Here is an 18,597-nt window from a genome sequence, read left to right as displayed (position 1 = left end):
GCCTCAACAACAGTCTCGCCGTCCTCGCCACCAACATCAGACTCAGGCTCGCCCACAGACTCAACCTGCCAAGCCTCCTCCTTCATCTAAGCCGTCTCAACCCTTTTGACTCTTTTCTCCAGAGCATAGCCATTCTCCCACCATCGCTGCCTCTCCCTCAACCTATCGGAGGACGTCTTCAGCTTTTCCTCAGCCGTTGGGAGGTCATCACTTCGGACCAGTGAGTCCTCAACATCATTCGCCACGGCTATTCTCTCAACTTCCAGACTCTTCCACCAGACCATCCTCTCGTAGAGTCTGCTTCTCACTCCTCCCAAACCCCCCTCCTCCTGAGGGAGGTCCAATCCCTCCTTCTCCTCAATGCCATCGAAGAGGTACCTCCGGACCAAAGGGGTCAGGGATTCTACTCCCGCTACTTCCTGGTCCCCAAAAAAACAGGAGACCTTCGTCCCATCCTCGATCTCAGGGACCTCAACAAGTGTCTAGTCAAAGAGAAGTTCAGAATGCTCTGCCTAGCCACGCTTTACCCTCTTCTCTCCCACCACGACTGGCTATTCTCCCTAGACCTCAAGGAGGCCTACACTCACATCCCAATCCATCCGACTTCACGTCGCTACCTACGGTTCCAGATACAGCACCATCACTATCAGTACAAAGTGCTACCCTTTGGCCTCGCATCATCGCCCAGAGTGTTCACCAAGTGCCTTATTGTGGTGGCGGCCTTCCTCAGGTCTCACGACCTTCAGGTGTTCCCCTACTTGGACGATTGGCTGGTGAAAGCACCTACGTCTCCGCTTGTACTACAAGCCACTCATCACACCATCTCGTTCCTCCATCTCTTGGGTTTCGAGATCAACTACCCCAAGTTGCATCTGCTTCCCACACAGCGACTTCAGTTCATTGGAGAAGTTCTCGACACCACTCTAATGAGGGCATTTCTCCCCTCCAACCGCCATTGAACTCTGCTCCACCTCTGCCATCAGGTGCTCCTTCATCACTCCATTCCAGCTCGGCAGATGATGATCCTCCTGGGCCACATGGCCTCGACGGTCCATGTACTTCCTCTGGCGCGACTCCAGCTCAGGACACCTCAGTGGACTCTTGCCAACCAATGGTCACAGACCTGATCCTCTTTCTCATCCCATCTCTGTGACATTGTCTCTTCAGCAATCTCTTCAATGGTGGTTGAACTCCTCCAATCTTTCCAGGGGTCTACTCTTTCATCTACCCCCTCACTCCATGATCATAACCACAGATGCCTCCCCTTATGCATGGGGAGCTCACCTGGGAGATCTTCGCACCCAGGGACTCTGGACCCCTCAGGAGTGTCAACATCACATCAATTTCCTGGAACTCAGGGCCATGTTCTATGCTCTCAAGGCCTTCCAGCACCTTCTCTACCCTCAGGTTCTGCTCCTGTGCACAGACAACCAAGTCGCCATGTACTACATAAACAAGCAAGGCGGCACCGGATCTCCCCTCCTCTGTCAGGAGGCCATCCGCATCTGGACCTGGGCCACGACCCACAGTCTCTTCCTCAAGGCTGTCTATATCCAGGGCGAACAGAACTCCCTGGCCGACAATCTCATCCGCATCCTTCAACCTCACGAGTGGACTCTGGATCCTCCCACACTCCGCTCCATCTTTGCTCGCTGGGGCACTCCTCAGGTGGACCTCTTTGCAGCTCCTCACAACCATCAGCTGCCCCAGTTCTGTTCCAGACTCTTTTCTCCTCATCGTCTGGCCCCGGATGCATTCCTGCTCGACTGGACGGATCGGTTCCTCTATGCCTTTCCTCCACTGCCTCTGATGTTGCGGACGCTCTTCAAACTCCGCAGGGACAGAGCCACCATGATTCTCATCGCCCCTCGGTGGCCTCGCCAACACTGGTTCTCCCTCCTGCTTCAGCTCAACTCCAGGGAGCCCATTCCTCTTCCTGTGTTTCCTACTCTACTTACTCAGCAGCATCAGTCTCTAATACATCCCAATCTGTCCTCGCTCCACCTGACAGCTTGGTTTCTCTCGGGCTGACCTCTCTAGAGAATCTGTCTCAGCCTGTCCGTCGTATTTTGGATGCTTCCAGGAAACCGGCCACCCTCCAATGTTATCATCAGAAGTGGACCCGGTTCTCCTCTTGGTGTCTCCTTCATCATCACAATCCCATCTCATTGGCGGTGGAAATTGTACTGGACTATTTGCTCTCTCTCTCCGACGCTGGCCTCAAGTCGACCTCAATCAGAGTCCACCTCAGTGCCATCACTGCGTTTCATGAGCCTATCCTCGGAAAACCTCTTACGGCTCATCCCCTGGTTTCCCGGTTCATGAGAGGCCTCTTCAATGTCAAACCACCTCTGAAGCCTCCTCCAGTCGTCTGGGACCTGAATGTGGTTCTATCAGCCCTCATGAAACCTCCGTTTGAGCCTCTTGCCACAACTTCCCTCAAATTTCTTACGTGGAAGGTGCTTTTCCTCATTGCCATCACCTCTGCCAGGAGGGTTAGTGAGCTGCATGCACTGGTTGCCGACCCACCTTTCACTGGTTTTCACCATGACAAGGTGGTTCTGCGTACCCATCCTAAATTTCTGCCTAAGGTGGTCTCGGACTTCCACCTCAACCAGTCCATTGTATTGCCTGTTTTCTTCCCTAAGCCCCATTCCCATCCTGGGGAACAGGCGTTACACTCGCTGGATTGTAAGCGTGCCCTTGCATACTACCTTGATCGTACCAGGGCTCACCGCTCATCTCCTCAGCTCTTTCTGACCTTCGATCCTAACCGTCTAGGTCGTCCTGTCTCTAAACGGACGCTTTCCAACTGGCTTGCTGCCTGCATTGCGTTCTGTTATGCTCCGTCTGGTCTCTCTCTGGAAGGTGCTGTCACGGCCCACAGGGTCAGAGCTATGGCTGCTTCTGTGGCTTTCCTCCGCTCCACACCTATCGAGGAAATCTGCAAGGCTGCCACTTGGTCCTCAGTTCACACATTCACTACTCACTACTGTCTGGATGCCTTCTCCAGACGGGATGGACACTTCGGCCAATCTGTGTTACAAAATTTATTTTCCTAATGGCCAACCATCCCTCCTCCCTCTCTGTTAGCTTGGAGGTCACCCATACGTTAAGAATATGCTGCCTGCTTGTCCTGGGATAAAGCACAGTTACTTACCGTAACAGGTGTTATCCAGGGACAGCAGGCAGATATTCTTACGTCCCACCCTCCTCCCCGGGTTGGCTTCTTAGCTGGCTTATCTTAACTGGGAACCACGCACTCCTCCGTCGGGCGGGAAGGCACTCGCGCATGTGCGGTGCGGCCAACTAGAACTTTCTAGTTAAAAAGGTCCGTACCGGGGCTCCATCGGTGACGTCACCCATACGTTAAGAATATCTGCCTGCTGTCCCTGGATAACACCTGTTACGGTAAGTAACTGTGCTTTCACCTCACTTCACCTCTTTAGCATCCATATTCAATTTGTGCTTTTATTGTCCTGATTTCTTGCTTGTCTCGTTCAGCTTCACTAGACATTCTTCTCCGAGTTCATTAATTTAAAATTATTTGTACTTTCTGTATACTGATCGTTTTAATTTTTTCAGCCACCTCTTTAAAGAGCCATGTCTGTTTCCTTTCCCTCATATTTACCTTCCTTGTGTGAAGATTTGTTACCCTAACATCAGCATTCACATATATCCTTGCAGTCATCCATATAGCCCAGCTTAATATATAACTACACAGGCAAGATACATTTACCGTATTTTCACGCAAATAACACGCACCCGTATAAAACGCGCACACGTGTATAGCGCGCAGAAATCACGATGATAAGCACAAAAACTTTGGTATAACGCGCTCACGATTATACCGCGCATGCTGCCCGACTCTCCGTTCACCCCCCTGACTTCCGTGCACTGCCCCGCCTCTCCGTGCGCTGTCCCGACTCTCCGTTCACCCCCCTGACTTCCGTGCACTGCCCTGACTTTCCGTGCGCTGTCCCGACTCTCCGTTCACCCCCCTGACTTCCGTGCACTGCCCCGCCTCTCCGTGCGCTGTCCCGACTCTCCGTTCACCCCCCCCCGACGTCCGATTCATCCCCCCCCCCCGGCAGGACCATTCGCACCCCCACCCCGAAGGACCGCCGACTCCCCGACAATATCGGGCCAGGAGGGAGCCCAAACCCTCCTGGCCACGGCGACCCCCTACCCCCACCCCGCACTACATTACGGGCAGGAGGGATCCCAGGCCCTCCTGCCCTCGACGCAAACCCCCCTCCCCCCCAACGACCGCCCCCCCCAAGAACCTCCGACCGCTCCCCCAGCCGACCCGCGACCCCCCTGGCGACCCCCACGACCCCCCCACCCCCCTTCCCCGTACCTTTGGAAGTTGGCCGGACAGACGGGAGCCAAACCCGCCTGTCCGGCAGGCAGCCAACGAAGGAATGAGGCCGGATTGGCCCATCCGTCCTAAAGCTCCGCCTACTGGTGGGGCCTAAGGCGCGTGGGCCAATCAGAATAGGCCCTGGAGCCTTAGGTCCCACCTGGGGGCGCGGCCTGAGGCACATGGGCCCAACCCGACCATGTGCCTCAGGCCGCGCCCCCAGGTGGGACCTAAGGCTCCAGGGCCTATTCTGATTGGCCCACGCGCCTTAGGCCCCACCAGTAGGCGGAGCTTTAGGACGGATGGGCCAATCCGGCCTCATTCCTTCGTTGGCTGCCTGCCGGACAGGCGGGTTTGGCTCCCGTCTGTCCGGCCAACTTCCAAAGGTACGGGGAAGGGGGGTGGGGGGGTCGTGGGGGTCGGCCAGGGGGGTCGCGGGTCGGCTGGGGGGGCGGTCGGAGGTTCTTGGGGGGGGACGGTCGTTGGGGGGGAGGGGGGTTTGCGTCGAGGGCAGGAGGGCCTGGGATCCCTCCTGCCCGTAATGTAGTGCGGGGTGGGGTTAGGGGGTCGCCGTGACCAGGAGGGTTTGGGCTCCCTTCTGGCCCGATATTGTCGGGAAGTCGGCGGTCCTTCGGGGTGGGGGTGCGAGTGGTCCTGCCGGGGGGGGGGGGGATGTATCGGACGTCGGGGAGTCGGCCGGGCAAGAGGGCTTGGGCTCCCTCTTGCTCCGATCGTGGATGCGGGTGCGGGTGGGAGCGCGTGCGAGTGGTCGTTCGGGGTGGGGGTGCGAGTGGTCCTGCTGGGGGGGTGAATCGGGCGTCGGGCGGGGTGGGAACTATGTTTGAAAACTTTCGTATACCGCGCTCACGCATATAACGCGCGAGGGGTATGCGCGGTAGGTAAAAACGCGTATAACGCGCGCGTTATATGCGTGAAAATACGGTAAATGTGGCAAAACAATTGGCTAAAGCTTCAGTACTTCAGCAATAATAATGAAATACAACCTCAAAAGAATTCCATTCAGAACATACTCCCCGCCATACCCCTGCTCATGCAGTCTTTTCCCATCCAAAAATGAATTACAATATCTACCGTATTATTATAACCTCAAATTCTGTGGGTCCCATGATGACATGGGGCCATGCGTTCCACACATGACAGTGTCACGCACAAGCATATACCATCACATTTTTCTTTCCTCCTCCTTTACCTGGCCACATTTGAGTCTTCCACCCCTTTTTTCCCCTTGTTCCATCTGCCCTTTTCAAAACTGCAACTGCCCCCCCCCCTTTATTATTTTTCACACCAAAATTCCGCAAATCTCATCTAATAGGAAAATCAAATTAGCTCTCAAACCTACCCCAAATCAACAGGAAAGATTGGAGGGAGGAAAGAAAGCATCCTTACATCAACCACCCTTTACTATCCTTATCCCCTACTAAAACCGCCCCTTCTACCCTAGAATACGCCCACCAAAACTTCAAACACATTGACCTCAATCAGCCAATGCCTATTGAATCCCCATTCCTAATCACTGTATCTGTCCCCTGTAGCCTTCTCCTATTAATTAGTTGTTATCTACCTGTAGTATTCAGTAACCCTGCTCTGTAGTGCATTTTTGTACAAAAGTTAGCTGTGGGGCAACCAGCAAGAAAGATAACCATACCTCAATGAAGTGTAGTTTTCTTTATTTGTGAAAAGGGGCCTGCCAAGCTTCTTTCCTCTACTTGTTTTCACTAAAATCAAAATTAATGAGCCACTTTCCGTTCTTTTGCATCACAGTAACTCATTAAGATCTCCTTTTACAAAGCTACAGTAGCCATACTGTCGCGGTAAATGTACCAAAGTCCATAGGAATTGAATGGGCTTTGGTGCATTTACTGTGGCAGCCTCACTACCGCAGCTTTGTAAAAGGAGCCCTAATTTTGAAATGAAATAATGTTCTCATGTAGCAATGTTTACTAATTATGCAAGCAAAATCCTTAATTTTTTTGTACAATTTGGGTTCTCTCCTGTGCATTTTCACAGGAAGCCCTGATTATGAAAAGTCACACAGCATCAGCCTCCTTGGGCTCCTTACTCCTCCTGCCCAAAATAAATTCAGCAATTCAGATATGTATGGACACCATTCACATGCAGTTTATTATCCAAAGACTGAGAAAAATGTGGACTGTTAATAAAAGGGCATTCAGTCTTATTTTCTCCAGTATTAGCGATGAAGACAACGTTTGATATGCCACCAGCTGTGTTTCACTTACGTTTCTGCTTTTTTTGTTGAGATGGTGAAGGTACAATCTGTTGAGGATTTTAGAATTTATAAATATAAAATTGTTTGCCTCTGTGGTTTAAAACTCTTTGGCAGCTTGCCAGCTTATGTACAGTAATAGATTTGCTGAACTCTGGCTTTTTCTGTGGAACAGCATATTAGATTTTTTTTTTTTTTTCAAATTTAGATAATGCTGACCTAAAAGACAGTGCATTGCACCATTATTTTCATTTTAGTTGTACAGAACCTTTCCAAATCATTGCTTGTCTATGCACAAATACAATGCTGACTATTTTGTTGGTCAGTCATGTCACGTTAACAAAAGGGTTAATGCAAAACTGAACAGTTTATAATAGAAAAATGTTTGAAAAGTATCTGACGTGAGTACTGTTTTACTAATTTATTTAACTTTTATTGATTGGAACATGTCTTTACTTCAAACAGACTTGCTTTTCACAGAGCCTGAATTAATTTTAACAAGAAGCTTTGTGATGGCAAAGACTCCCTACTGTTTCTGCTTTGGGGTGTAAAATGTTAATCTTTGTATTATTCTAGGAAATAAAATGAGACATGCTGCTAGGAATGTGCAGTGTGGAGAGATGTTTTTTCATACAGTGCTGCATATATATATATATATTCAAAATATAGCAGTGATTCTATAGAAGGGAATACAGCTTGTAACTCTTAATGCAGATGCAGACAAAGCTGAAAATAGATGGCTTAACAGAGGCTTTTCTTGGTTGAGCTCTGTAACAACATCTTTGCATAAATCATTTTTGCACTAGAATTTTCATTAGTTTTTTCCTTGGCATATATTCTGTAACTGATCGCTCAGAAATCCTGCTAAAAGTGATTTAAATGCAACTGTCTTATGCTTTCAAAATGCTTCCAGATATAAAAGAGAATCATTTATTGTAAGGGTTTTTATTACAAATATTTGAACAGTCCTCCTCCTACCTTCAGACAGAGGCAGCTGTCTTATTGATTTTTTTTTTTTTTTTTCATAATAGATGGACTTCGCTCCTGTGTTCAATGGATTTTAAATGTACTGACTGTACCGTACATGTTTATTGATGTAGGAGCTGAACTGTTTCTGAAAGCTGTAATAGTTTCGCTGCCCATCTGCTGTGCAAATGTCTAATAATCAAATGATAAGATCACATCCTTTGGGCAACTGTGTTTTACTACTACAGGCTAACGGAAAAAAAAAAACATTGAGTGTAAATTGAAACAAATGGCATTCTCTGTATGAAATTGCAATTGCTTGATGTTTATTAGAAGTCATCTTAATCCCCGGAGCATCAAAGTGGCGTATTCATATATGCAGTTGCTTTGTTTCATGCTAAAAAAAATTATCTGTACTGTAGAGAAACACCAGTGGATTGACCCCAATTTACCAAATTCTAAAGGCCTCGAGCCTTGTCTTTTGCTTCAGTTTTTACCTTCATCATTCCTCCTTCCAGATACAAGAAACATTTCATTCCAGATTTCCTGCTTCTGGCTCCAGGCCTTGGACCAGCTGTGTGAAATGTATTTTTACCGCTGTCCTACTGCCAACTGCTGAGCTCAGTGAAAAATAACTGAAATGAAAATGTTATGTTCCCACTTGAACTCTTAAGGTTATAAAAAGGGAATTTAAACCTTGGTTACTAATTAGCACCAAGCTAATGAGTCTTTGCACCGAAGTGGTGCAGTCGGTGGAAAACAAAGAGGAGCTGTTGTCCAAAATAACCATAAAAGGATGCACTGAGGTTTCTTAGGAGTGATTAATCTCGTTTAGCTTTGCCAAATTCAGTGTTCCCATTTTTGTCCCAGCCATTTGGGGGAAGAGGATCAAACAGCCCCCCACCCCACCCTCCTTTTTTTTTTTTTTTTTTGCTAAGAAAATAAAATCACAAGTACTGTAAATTCATTGAAAGACACCAGCAGCTGTAGAAATTGTGAATGAAGTATGTGGCTTTTGTTTTCAGAAGCAAGCAGACGACTTTCCATGGTAACATTTGCTCCCCATTCTTGTAGTAATCTCATGTTTATAGCAAAACTATTTGTTCATATTTACTAGTCTGATGACGAGGTAAACAGTGACCTGCACACCACCTGAATCTGCAGCCTTAGTGATGTACTTTGGAGTGCAATCAAAAGACATGAAGTATTTGAGAATTAGTGCCTTGCAAATAAACACTGGCTTTTACAAAACTGTGGTAGAGGTTTCTACCGCGGGCCTCAAGGTAAATGCTCCGATGCTTTTTTTACAAAGCTTCGGTAGGGGCAGTGGCATAGAGAGGATTAGAGGTGCCTGGGGCAGTTGTGCCTCTCCTCCGCCTCCACCCTCTCCTTCCACGCTCCCTATAACCGTGCATACCGTCCCTCTTTAATGGCATGAGCAGCAACCCCATCGTACTTCCTCTGACATCACTTCCTAAGCATGGGTCCAAGAAGTAAAGTCAGAGGAAGAGCTGACGCTGGCGTGTGCAACAGGTTGAGGTTGCTGCTCACGCCGTGAACATTGAAGAGGTACGAGGGAAGGAACGGGTCAGGGAAGAAGTGGGGGGGGGGGCAGAGAGGAAGATGGGTGTCAGCACCTCCACCATGATAGTGCCCAGAGTGGACCACCCCCCCCCTACTACGCCACTGGGTAGGAGTTGCGGTAAACGCTCTGACGTTCATAGAATACTTAAGAGTAGTGGAGCATTTACCTGGCCGGCTCACGGTAGAAACCTCTACCACAGCTTTGTAAAAGGAGCCCAAAGTGTATTGGCCTCCAGTAGGAACAGGACAGTTGTTTGGGGTGGGGGTTTTTTTTTTTTGGGGGGGGGGGTCCTATTTTGCTCAGTCGGGGCTTCTTTTTGTCATACAGAAATTAACTGTAATAAACTAGTGGAAAGCAGGTATTTGGCAGCCGTGTTATTTTGGTAAGTCTACATAGTGGGAGCAGTTTCCAGTTTTAGCAGCTGTAACATGTTTAAACTCGGTTTGTAATGGGATCTGAAGATGACTAGTCCCTGTGGTCTCTGTTTAGCTTCACTGCTGGCTAGCTGCCAAACTCAGGGCTAGAAAGTATTATTCATACCTCTCTGCACATACCATGTCAGAGCATGCTCAGTTAATGAATTGTGCCTTCTATGAGAGAAAGATTAGGATTAGATTTTACCATAAATTATGATGTGTTTTATTAAAATACAAAGCCACTTTGACCTTCAGTAACAGATTTTGCTCTGTTCTCATCTTCCAATGCTGGTTTTATTCATGGAAGTATTTAAAGCAGAGCTGCAGGGTTGGAAGATATTTCTAGAATAATCAACTCGAATCTGAACTGAAGAATGTTCTATTCCAGAGTCTAAAATTAAAGATAATGAGGTGTCCCAATCTTTAAACAGATTTGTTATTTATAAGCAAAATACATTTTGTTCACTGCATCAACTCATCTTGTTTAAAACAAATTATGTTTGCTGTATTAAAGATCATATGTTTAAGTCTGAGTCTCATATTAATCCCACAGTGAGTCATTAATCATAGCAAATGCATTGTAAAAACTTTAATCACTGAAGTTGAAAGTGAGACTGCAACGCAATCCATCTCTTTTAATTACACCGGTTATGTTCCCTTTAAGATCAAGAGCTGAGTAAAGAAGGGAAAACAACAAGATTAAAAATATGACTGTTTGATGTTTCCTTTTAAAGGAGATTTTAAGTGCTGAAAATAATGTTAACTACAGTGGTTTAATTTTTAAAAGAATCCTTCATTTCTGTTGCTATACTTGTCCATTCTTTTCTGCTTCTGGTGGAAGAGGGATCCATACCTTCAGGGCTGGCTGAAGGGACTGTGGTGCTCTGATCCAGCTTTTGCATTGGCGCCTCCTACCCCCACACAATCTCTCTCCTTCTCTCCTCCCTCCTCCCTCCAGTTCCTTCGACCTGTGATCCAGTATCTCTTCTCTCAAGTCTTTCCCTCTTCTGGATCAAATGAGGTTCTGGCTCAGAGCACTGATGAAAAACGGTGCCAAAATCCCAGTCCAGCACCTATCCCTGTAAAAGTTTGCAGGTAGACTGTACTGGGATTTTGGTACCCTTTCTCATCAGCGTCCTGGGCCAGGGCCTCACCTGGTCCAGAAGCTGAGCCAGCCCTGCATAGCTTCCCTTTGCACTTGTATTCCAGGTCGTACTTGTTAATGACCTGACTAAAACAAGAGTCTTCGCAACAGTAAAATTGGCCAACATTAAAAAAACCTTAATTGTTAAAAAAAAAAAAAAGAGTTTGGATTGGACTGTTAGCAGTTTCTTCCTTTTGTTGATAGTGGTGTTCTGTCAGTTTCCAAAATCTACCATAAAGTGCATCATACTTCCGTTAGTGGTGGTATACCCTAGCTGAATTCTACTGTAGGGGGGTGGTGCTCCCAGGTTGCTAAACTCAATAGGTCTTTGAGAATTCATCTACAAGCCATGAGAACAGAGACAAAAAAAGGTGAAAGGTTAACATCTGAAGTAATTTTTCTAATATGATAGCTCTCTTTATTATACTCGGATTTAGGTATCCAAGGGCATTTGTGGAAATGATTTAAGGGTATTTTATGTAATGCAGCAGTGTAACTAAATGCTTATTTTGCCCTTCATAGTTAAAGTCCCTTTTTTACCATTCTGATTTTTGTTATAGCCGCTTATAAAAAGTTCAGCAATATATTTTAAAGCTCCCTCCCCTTTTCTCGCCAACAAATAAGAAATTAGGTCTAGTACAGATTGTGCTGATTAATTGTTGTTCTCTTACTCATTCAGATTAATCCTGCCTTATGAAAGATTCCTGAAAGGAGAGGAAGATAAGCCACTGCCGCCAGTAAAACCTCGAAAGCAGGACAACAGTATCCAGGAGGAAGTTAAGGCCAGAGTGCCAGGGGTTAAGCGTATAAGAAATGAAACCCAAAAAGGAAAGAAAGAAAAAGAGAATTCACAGAAGTCCCAAGAAGCATTTCAGGTGGGTGATTGGTTTACTGTATTTTTTTTTTTTAAATGAAGTCCAAAGTGCCAAAAATCAAAGGCGATTCTGGATTCGACATGACACAGAGTTGACATTTCTGGGTTGCATGCTCTTGGGATGCACTTGAACACAGTGTTAATTGTCTCTCTGCTTTATATGATTGCTGGCAAATCACCAGGAGTTGAAGACATTCGGCCTCTTTTACAAAGCCACGCTAGCGGATTCGCTGCGCTGCGCTAACGGCTTCGAAACCCATAGAAATTTAAAGGGCTTCGGGGCTGTTGCGAGGACATATTCACAGACCCATAACTACATTTCCTTTACCCAATTCAAGAATGAGGAGGAGGGGGAGGCAGTGGTGACATAGATGGAGCTGGAGCCATACATTCTCTTGCTATGAAAGTGAGAATATCATGCAATGTGTAGGGGGGCAATATTCAGAGGTGGGCAGAGGTTTTAAAGCCACTAATTTAGAATTAGTTTAAAATTACATGTGCGTCTTTAGGTGCTAGGATCTGATTTTAAAATGGGGTATGTCCACGTGAGGTGCATAAGCAGATCAGAGGCATTATAGGAATTTGCATGCAATGTTTGAAAACAAGGGAGATCTGCACCTTATTTAGGTCTGAGAATTTACGCCAGGTTTCAGTTGATGTAAATCCTCAAGCCCAAAATTGGGTGCAGATCCTGGCATCAAATGCTAATCTATAAATGGGGCTCAGTTCTGAACATCGTTAATATTTTATTTATTTATATACCACCTAGTAATTGTCTAAGTGGTTTACATTCAGATACTCAGTCATTTGTCCCTATCTGTCCCGGGGTCACAAGGAGCAGCGCAGGGCTTGAACCCACAACCTCAGGGCGCTGAGGCTGTATCTCCAACCACTAGGCCACTCCTAATGCTTAGAGCTAAAATTTTTTTAATCAGTGCTATATAGAGAATTTAGCAACGACCACTGCTAACTGACCTGATTTTCAAACGGCCCAGCTCATGTTTTTCCCCTCAATCGCCCATTTTCCAATCCGGCCATGCAAATTTGTAAAACCCCATGCAAAATAACCAAGCAATTGATTCACTTACATTTGCTTGGCTATTTTGCCGGGTTTTAAAAAAAAAAATTTTAATGGCACAGATATTTTGCATGTATTACCCAGGCAAAATACCTGTCCTATAAAAAAAAAAATTTTAATCCCTCACCGCTGCCAACGGCCCTCCCCAGTTCACAATCACGTGCCCCCTCCCCCGACAATTGCTGCGACACCACACACTCCCCCCTCCCGCGTGAATATGGCAGGAAGGATGCCCATTCCCTCCTACCCCTCTCCTGCTGAACTAATATGGCATGAGGGATGTTAACTCCCTCCTGCCATCGGGCCTCCCCGGTACCTTGAAATCAGGAGCAGGAGGGGTGCTCAGTCCCTTCTGCTCCTCCGCCGACCGCTCTCTGCGCAATGCGGGCCATAGGCCCCTCCCTGTGCGCTTTGTCATGGGGGAGGACTTTTTTATTTTTATTTTTAATTGGACAGATATTTTGCATGTGTAATACATGCCAAATATCTGTGCCATTAAAAAAAAAAAAGGGGGGGGAAAAACCCGGCAGAAGCCCTGACAGCAGTGACAGGAGGCTGCTTCTCCTGTCACTACTGTCAGGGCTCTGCACCAGCTCAATCACTCACTGAGTGATTGAGTCAGTGAGTTTGCATGCAAATCATTTGTATGCAAACTTAATAGTGAATCAATCGCTGTTTGAAAATCGGCCAACAGCTATTGAGTCGCTATCTTTAGTGAATCTGGGCCAAGGAGTAGAGAACTCCCACCAGTATAGGTGTTCCCTGTGGTGTAATTTGGATGGAACAGGGGTGGAGTTGTTACATATACATGTGCATACATGGAGGGTAAATTTATTATGGGGTGCCTGGGTTAAGAAGGCACCCTACTTGGGTGCTCTTTTTATAAAGATGCATATGTGCATTTATAAAATATTACCAGAAGTTGCAACACTGACACCTGCTTTTGAGCTGATGTAAATACGTATCTGTGCCTAGATATCCAACAACACATGCAGATTTGTGTATTTTATAATCTGCACGCATGCTTGGGAACTCTGCTCACACTCTACCTAAACTCTGTCCCTCTAAACACCTATTAGCAAACTGCACACATCCCGTCACAGTGTATACTTTTCATGTCAGTCAGTATTTTATTAGAGAATATAGATAAACAAAAATGACTTTAAAATTACAGAGTAGGTGCACACATTTACACCTTCAGAGCAGGAGTAAATGTATGCATGACCATTTTGGTGCTAATGCACTGGTTGAGAGTGCTTAATTTATGATGACACGTAGGCACTTAGGTTGCCTTTAAAGTAGGTGCAGTTGACAATATTTTATAGATGTTATAAAAATTACCCCTTAGGAAAATGGGAGATTGGGCATCCAAATGGCAGACAAATTTTAATGTGGACGAATGCAAAATGATACACATTGGGAAGAATAACCCAAATCATAGTTACCAGGTGCTAGGGTCCACCCTGGGAGTAAGCGCCCAAGAAATAGATCTAGGTGTCATTGTAGATAATACACTGACACCTTCTGCCCAATGTACTGCAGCAGCCAAAAAAGCTAACAAGATACTAGTAATTATTAGGAAAGGGATGGTAAACAAGACTAAGAATATTATAATACCTCTGTATTGCTTATGATGGAACCTCACCTTAAGTATTGTGTTAAATTCTGATTGCCTTATCTCTAAAAAGATATAGCAGAACTAGAAAAGGTTCAAAGAAAAGTGACCAAGATGATAAAGGCTGAGGGGAGATGATTGAAATATACAAAATCCCAAGTGGTTTAGAATGGGTACAAGTAGAACGATTTTTCACTCTGTCAAAAATTATAAAGACTAGGGGACACTCGATGAAGTTACAGGGAACTTTTAAATCCAATAGGAGGAAATATTTTTTCATTCAGAGAATAGTTAAGCTTTGGAATGCATTGACAAAAGTTGTGGTAAGAGGAGATAGCATAGCTGGTTTTAAGAAAGGTTTGGACAATTTCCTAGAGAAAAAGTTCATAGTATGTTATTGAGAAAGACATGGAGGGAAGCCACTGCTTGCCCTGGATCGGTAGCATGGTATGATGCTACTCTTTGGGTTTTGGCTAGGTACTAATGACCTGAATTGGCCACTGTGAGAACGGGCTACTGGGCTTGATGGACCATTGGTCTCATCCAGTAAGGCTAATGTTCTTATGCACATGCTAACCATGTAGTAAATCATTTTTTGGAAATTTTCTTCAGGGGGTATGTCATGAACGGAGAATGGCCATGATGTGCTAAACAGCTAGCACACTGACATCACCAGCATGCTAACTGGTTAGTACATTCATAATGTGGGAACCCTTAGTGCCTCTTAAATAGGAGGCGGTAAGGGACAAATACAATAAATTGTGGCTAAAATTAAGTGCTAGGAATGTGCACAGTAAGCTAGTATTCTGTAAAGATCACTCTGCACAGAATTACCTTCACAGAATATTAGCTTAGCGCACATTTTCTATAAATGGCACCGTAAGCTGTGTGCACAAATCTGTTGTGCACACACAACTTAGTTGTTTAACAAGACCAGTCAGCGCTGATAATTGGCAATTAACTCATAATTGACGCTATTTGGCACCAATTAAAAGTTAGGTGCACAGCTTGTAGGCGTATTCTATAAAGTGCTGCTCATCAGTTCTAGTATGTGACTCTGAAAAGGGAGCATGGTCAGGGGAGGAGCATGGACATAGCTTGGGCATTCCTAAAAGTTACATGTACAGGTAGGATATAGAATATACCCAGTCTATGTGCAAGTTAGGCGGAGTTATTTAGGCCTGGTTTTTCTTGGCCTAAATGGGTGCATCTGAAAGTTATTACATGCATTGCTGCTTAGTATGATTCTATAAAGTGCAATAACCTTTTACAGAATCTCACTAAGCGCCGTCCTACTTTTTTGTGCACCATACGTAGAATATGACCCTTTGGCCCAAATTCTGCAACCGGTGCCTAATGTTAGGCACCTATTATGGAGGCGCCCATCTAGCTAGGCATCTATCTAAATTGAATAACAAGCTCAATTAAGCTTTTTAATCAGAAATAATTGAAACGTGGGCACCTATCAAGAAAGAGCAATTCTGTAACAAGGTGCCTCTAAAAATTTAGGCGTCCTTCAAGAAAAATAGGCACTATGCATGTTAGGCGTAGGCGTGGCTTCGTGTTAGGCGCTTTGTTACAGAATCACTGCTCTTTAAGCATGCTTAAGCGCTCGCATGGGCACCTGACTTTTAGTTGTGCCTAGAGCTGGCCTATTTATTGGGCGCCTCCAAAATAGGTGCCCACATAGGTGCCGCTCAGCGCAATTCACTAAACAGCACCCAATTTTACTTTAATTGCGCTGAACGGTGCCTATATTGGCACCTAGCTTTTGGGCGCTTCTTATCGAATTTGCCCATTTGTACCTAACTGTGGGTATGCGCATCTGTGCCTGCCAAAAGGCTGGTATAAATGCTCATGCCCCACTGACGGTAGTTAGGTGTGCAAATGCAGGGTACTCTGTAACATTATGCTCAATTTCTGGGAATGCCTCTCCCATGGCCACATCCCAATTGGAGTTGCATGCTTTGAAATTTAAGCATGCATGTTATAGGGCTGATCTGCATGTAACTTCTAATTACTACCAAGTAAATGTTTTTTAAAGCCAATAATTGTTTGCTATCACCTAATTGGCTAATTAACTTACACGTGGATCTGTGATCCATGCCCAAAAATACGCATCCAACTTTGGGTGGCCTGTAAAGAATCTGGCAGTTTGTACTCAAGCAGTCAATTACGGTAAATGGCTGCAAACTAAAGCTATCATTAGATCTCGGCCATTGGTGGAACAAATTAAAAACAGCCTTTTTGTCAGCCGCACTAGAAATGGACTTAGTACCTGGGAAAATAAAATAGAAGGGCAATGAAATAAAGCGACTGTCCTCCTCACTGCCCTTAATGTAAAGGCCACAATAAGAAATAGCTTACTTTTGATGCTTCTTTCATGTACATTTCAGTAGTTCCAGCGTGTAAAATTTTTTACATTTCTTGATATGTTATCTTTGTAACTTTCTGCATGATTACATTCAACTGTACATTGTGCAGATATAGAAGCAAAGCATCCACCTGGTATTTTATGTAATTGCATAAGTTCAGGAGACAACCGATAGTAGAAAATGTTATGTACAGAAAAAAAAATACAACCTAATGATGGCATTTAAACTGAAAAAGGGCAGCTAGTAAGACAAAAACATAATGCAGGTAACACAGACTGTATACCTAATAAGAAAGCAGAGATATTTTAAAGCAGCTGTAAAGAAATAAATCTTTATACCAATTGTGACTCATTAGCTGTGTTATACCCACCCTCAACAAGGACTGTGGTGCAGCATTTAGATAATAATTTTTCGCAGTTTCCTGAATGCTGCTTATCGGAACGCAAAACGAAAGAGCAGAAATAACATGCAGTTGATCAGAGCCAGTCTTCTACCAAGGCTTGTCACAATAGAGTGACAGCAATTTTGCAAAGGTCTGTCACTCGGCAGTATGGCAGAGGGAACACTATGATGACCTTCCAGGGTCAGAGATCATTACTCCGCATAATGGAATGAATAGCGTGAATTGTGCACACTGGCTTTATTAATGGAAAAGCAGAAAGAACTGCAGTGTAGGGACTAGAACATATTTCAGGGGAAAAAAGGGGGGGGGAGGCTGTGAGTACCAACTGAATGCTGACAAGTTCATTTTTCTTTTTTGTTAACAAAAATATCATTTTGTGGTAGTACTAGTAACCTATCCTGTATTTCAATCCCAGTCTGTTCAGCTTTCTTGCCAGCTTTGCATTAGCAGTTTTAACCATATGTATGATGCAGAATCAGAAATACTGTGTTTCCCCGAAAATAAGCCCTAGTTCTGGGATTCGCTGGCAACTCTTCAACCCACCCGGACCACTCCCCACCCCTGCACAGCCGAACCCCTGGTGACCCTCCATCTTTCCCTCCGACCACGAGCGAGCCCTATCTTCAATTGAAGCAGTGTCGGGCTGGCAGCACTCTAAACAGGCTGCTTGGCCTTGTCCGTCAGGCATTTCACTCTGCTGCATTACTGATGACATCATCAGTAACACGGCAGAGTGAAATCCCCAAATGACAATTAACATTTAATTCATTAACATTTAATTCACTCTTGGGTTTAAAGATAGTTGTATTCAGTGCAGTTAAATGCAACAGCATTTGAGGAAAATTGCCCCAGTTAATCAGTAGTTTAGAAACATAAAAACATGATGGCAGATAAATAATAATAATAATAACTTTATTTTTCTACACCGCCGTAGTCAAGTGACTTCTAGGCGGTTCACATTGAAAGAAGGCTGGACAGTCAGCGAATAACAAGAAGCCTAGAATAGAAAAGATATATATTAATTGGGGTTCCATGGGTAAAGAATACATGAAAATTGGAGCTTCCTGAGAGATTGAAATAGCGTTTACAGAGGGGAGTATCATAGTGAGAGAGGGTGGTCTGTTTTAGTCAATGAATTTGTCGAATAGGGCGGTTTTAATAGATTTTCGGAATGCATTGTAAGTCAGTTTGGGTTTATTTATGCAGTTTCTCAGCCAGCCAGATAATTCAATATAAAGGCCAAATAACCTAATCTAGTCTGCCCATCCACAGTAACCATTATCTCTTTCTCTCTGTGAGAGATCCCACGTGCCTATCCTAGGCCCTCTTGAATTCAGACACAGTCTCTGGGCTGCTTCATTTCTGATTTTGGTCATTATCATTTTTAAGGTCCCTTGACTGATTTACTCAGTCTGAAACCCAAGCACTATTGAAAGTTCTTTGGAAATCCTTTATATATCTGATGGATTTATCACAAGTGTTGGGTTCCATAATACTGAATGTGCAGTACTTTATACTGTATTCTGCTTTGTT

The 18,597-nt window shown here is 45.0% G+C and overlaps 1 protein-coding gene across 2 annotated transcripts in view; it reads left to right on the top strand.

Annotated features, from left to right (window-relative positions):
- ARID5B (AT-rich interaction domain 5B) overlaps positions 1-18,597 on the top strand; it is a 317,531-nt gene that overhangs the window by 285,198 nt on the left and 13,736 nt on the right. For both annotated transcript variants that reach the window (XM_033940669.1, XM_033940670.1), the window contains one exon: positions 11,399-11,594. In XM_033940669.1, the coding sequence (XP_033796560.1) occupies positions 11,399-11,594 (196 nt within the window). The remainder of the gene's footprint in view (positions 1-11,398; positions 11,595-18,597) is intronic.

Source organism: Geotrypetes seraphini, chromosome 4 (assembly GCF_902459505.1).
Source record: "Geotrypetes seraphini chromosome 4, aGeoSer1.1, whole genome shotgun sequence".
In the NCBI taxonomy this organism is placed as follows: Eukaryota; Metazoa; Chordata; class Amphibia; order Gymnophiona; family Dermophiidae; genus Geotrypetes; species Geotrypetes seraphini.
This window is presented reverse-complemented; position numbering and strand designations above follow the sequence as displayed.